General features: G+C 41.4%; 1 protein-coding gene across 1 annotated transcript in view; it reads right to left on the reverse strand.

The window, feature by feature from the left end:
- Positions 1 to 3,357, reverse strand: part of Atp13a4 (ATPase 13A4) — a 130,881-nt gene that overhangs the window by 69,261 nt on the left and 58,263 nt on the right. Inside the window, exon 4 of the mRNA XM_021184681.2 lies at positions 2,046 to 2,192. Within this exon, the coding sequence (XP_021040340.1) occupies positions 2,046 to 2,192 (147 nt within the window). The remainder of the gene's footprint in view (positions 1 to 2,045; positions 2,193 to 3,357) is intronic.

Below are 3,357 nucleotides of genomic sequence, written 5' to 3' on the forward strand. Positions count from 1 at the left end.
CACACACACACACACACACACACACACACACACACACACACAGAGCAGATGGTTCAAGCCAGCCTCAGAATAAAATTTCTGAAAGCCCCTTGACTTTAGGATTCAGAATGCACAAAGTGAGGCTTGCTTATGTTTTTAATTCCACAAATTTGACAATCCGTGTTAGAAACTTAGTTTTTAGGGCCAAGCTGAGGGTGGAATGAGTGGCCTCCATGATGGGCTCACATCAAACCACAAACTGGGAAACAGAAAACAAAAGTAGACACAAGCCTGGCCTACAGCCAGAGAAAATGAAGAGGTTATTGGTAAGTTTGACCACAAGACATTAAAATGGATTGGTTCACTATCTTTTGAATTTCTGAGGCTATTCCTGTGGTGAGAAGCACAAATCCATCATAGACCATTGAAGCATCTTTGAGAGTGTCCCACCACAAAACATCTCTGCCTGGACCATGGCTCCTTTATATCATCCTCAGAACTTCAAGAAGCTGACAAAGGACAGTAAGCATAGCATAGACGGGTTGGCTTATTTGTCCGTTTTCTAGAACTTCACCCCAGGAGAAGCAGGGACAAGGAGCAGCTGCTGTGACTGTTGGAGGTGACTTTCATGTTTCTGCTCAGGAATCAGAAAAGTTATCTCCTCACCTTCTTGCTCTTCATTTTGTTGGAACACATAAGAACGTCTTCCTTTTGCATGCAATCCTACAACATAGTCCCTAGGGTCTCCTCTTCATTAATGTTTGAAAACCTACTCTGGGTCTTTTAGGAAGACTGTATATGACTATCACCTTTAGATTCTCTTTCCATGCTTATCAATGTCATCATGACTGCACCTAAGACTCTGATACTAATGTAGGTTTCCAAACTTTATTATGAATATCAATTGTTATAGTTCACAAATAAGCTTACTATTTGACTCTATGTGTGAGATTCCTAAGAGCCCTAATAAAAAAAGAAAGAAGATTATGCCTTTTGCTTTATAACTCAAAAACTTAAGATTCAAGGAGACAGTAAGTAGCAAACTCCCTATATAATAAAATGATAATCATATCAAGATTGGATATCAAAACTTTCCTCTGTTGTTATTGTTTCCTTGGAAATTTCTTCATTTGCCTAATTGACTATTAAAAGTGATAAAATTTCAGGGAAGTGAAACCCTAAAACTATATCCAAGGGTGACCTGGGAAGCTTCATTCTCAGCTGAAGGGCCACCTCACAGAGTACCCATTGCTCCCTGAGGGGGATCCATATCTTCTGAATGTTTATGATGACAACTCAAGACAGCTGGATAATGACAACTGACAATAGAAAACTGCTCAGCAACAGACTATTTTCATGTTAAAACCCGACCTTATTGTCAAAAGCTAATTTAAACAGCTATCTGTACATGTATAACTGTACAAGAAATCATTCTATCTCATAAGAACATGTTCTCAATATGAATGTTAACCCAAGCCTTTGCATTTAACTAGACAAAAGTAAATAACCCAAACACATTTGGATACCACGGTTTAAACCAAAGTCTTTTATAAAAATAAGCAAATCCGGGCTGGTGAGATGGCTCAGTGGATAAGAGCACCTGACTGCTCTTCTGAAGGTCCTGGGTTCAAATCCCAGCAAACCGCATGGTGGCTCACAGCCATCTATAACGAGATCTGACTCCCTCTTCTGGAGTGTCTGAAGTCAGCTACAGTGTACTTACATATAATAAATAAATAAATCTTAAGAAAGAAATAAGCAAATCCCTTAGGATATTCCTCAGGGTAAGTTAACATCACTGCAAGACTGGCTTTATAGTATAAGGTAGGAATGATGCTTTAATAGTTCCACGTTACTTGAGTACCTTCTGCAGAAGACATGGGTTCTGTTCCTAGCATCCACATGAGAACTCCCAACAATCTATAGCTCCAACGGCAAGAGATACAACTCCCACTTCTATGCTCTATGGGCACACATATGGCACACAGACATACATGCAAGCAAACCCTCATACACATGAAATAAATGATGGTTTAAAATTCTTTTCCATCTCAGAGTTCGCTTACCTTTAGATCTGGCTTTCGGATGGCTCTGTTTATGATGTATCCCTCGTCTGTAATGAGAGGGTGGTCAGGCGTGAGACCAGGCGTGCTGCTCAGTGCTGACAGGGAGATCCATATTACTTTTTTCCAAGAATAAATTTTGAATTCATCCTGGGGAATAGACATCAAAACACCCAGGAAGTTAAGAGAAGATCATCAGGCTAAAATTCATCCTGAAAACCATCATTTCGTATAATGTTGCAAGTTATGAAGCTAATGAACATTCTAGACAGAAATATATATCATTGAAAGGTGGCATAGGATGTCTTTGAATCTTAAGAGACAGAGATTTGTGGTCATTTATTAAGAACTGTGGACAGAAACGTGAGACACTAGCACCAAAACCTAAGCCAGAGAGCAAGAGGCACATTCTCAGACAAGCGCAAGCTTTCTCCAGAACCTTCCAGTCCAGCTGGCAACCTCACAGGGAAGAAAACAAACCCCATGTATGTCAAGGAACTCTGGGCCCCTCTGAGTGTGAGGAAATCTAATGAATAGAATCTCCCCCCATGTTTCATGGCTTAACTCAAAATCCACCTTTCCCTGAACAATCTCATTGACACTCTCCCTCTTGAAGAAAACAAAATGACTTTCTAAAGCACCACAGTGACTCTGGAAGATTCTCCAGTCTCCTTTTTCTTCCAGGTCACTTTGAAGTTAGGAACAAGGCTTACTGACAATAAGCTGGCCCTTGATGTTCTGTCCTCATTGAGAGCCACTCAATGAGAATGCAATGTGAATCTGAAGAACACTGTATGCATCATGTGTGCACAGAAGCGACTGACCATATTAGGATATTGAGCAAGGTGGGATTGAAGAACAGCCCTTGTAACATGACTCCAGTTGAAATCATTTCCCTTTGCACTTGACTGGTGAGTTCCTCCTAGAACGAAACTAGGAGTACATGCTCGGTGAGCAGATACCAACCACATTGCTTCCTTGGAGACCGGTGAGATCCAAACAGCAACTGCTATCTGAAGAATCAATACACACCCACTTGAATGGCTGATGAAGCTCGGGGCTAAGAATGAAGATGATGGGCGTTTAACCCAGATGCTTATGAGTGCGGATGCAGGTCAGGTCTGATGAAGTTTATCCTCAACACAAACACACACACACACCACACACAGACATACACACACACCACACAGAGACATACACACACACACCACACACACACACACCCCCCACACACACACACCACATACACACACACACCACACACAGACATACACACACCACACACACACACACACACACACCCCACACACACACA

This window comes from Mus caroli, chromosome 16 (genome assembly GCF_900094665.2).
Source record: "Mus caroli chromosome 16, CAROLI_EIJ_v1.1, whole genome shotgun sequence".
NCBI classification, from domain to species: Eukaryota; Metazoa; Chordata; class Mammalia; order Rodentia; family Muridae; genus Mus; species Mus caroli.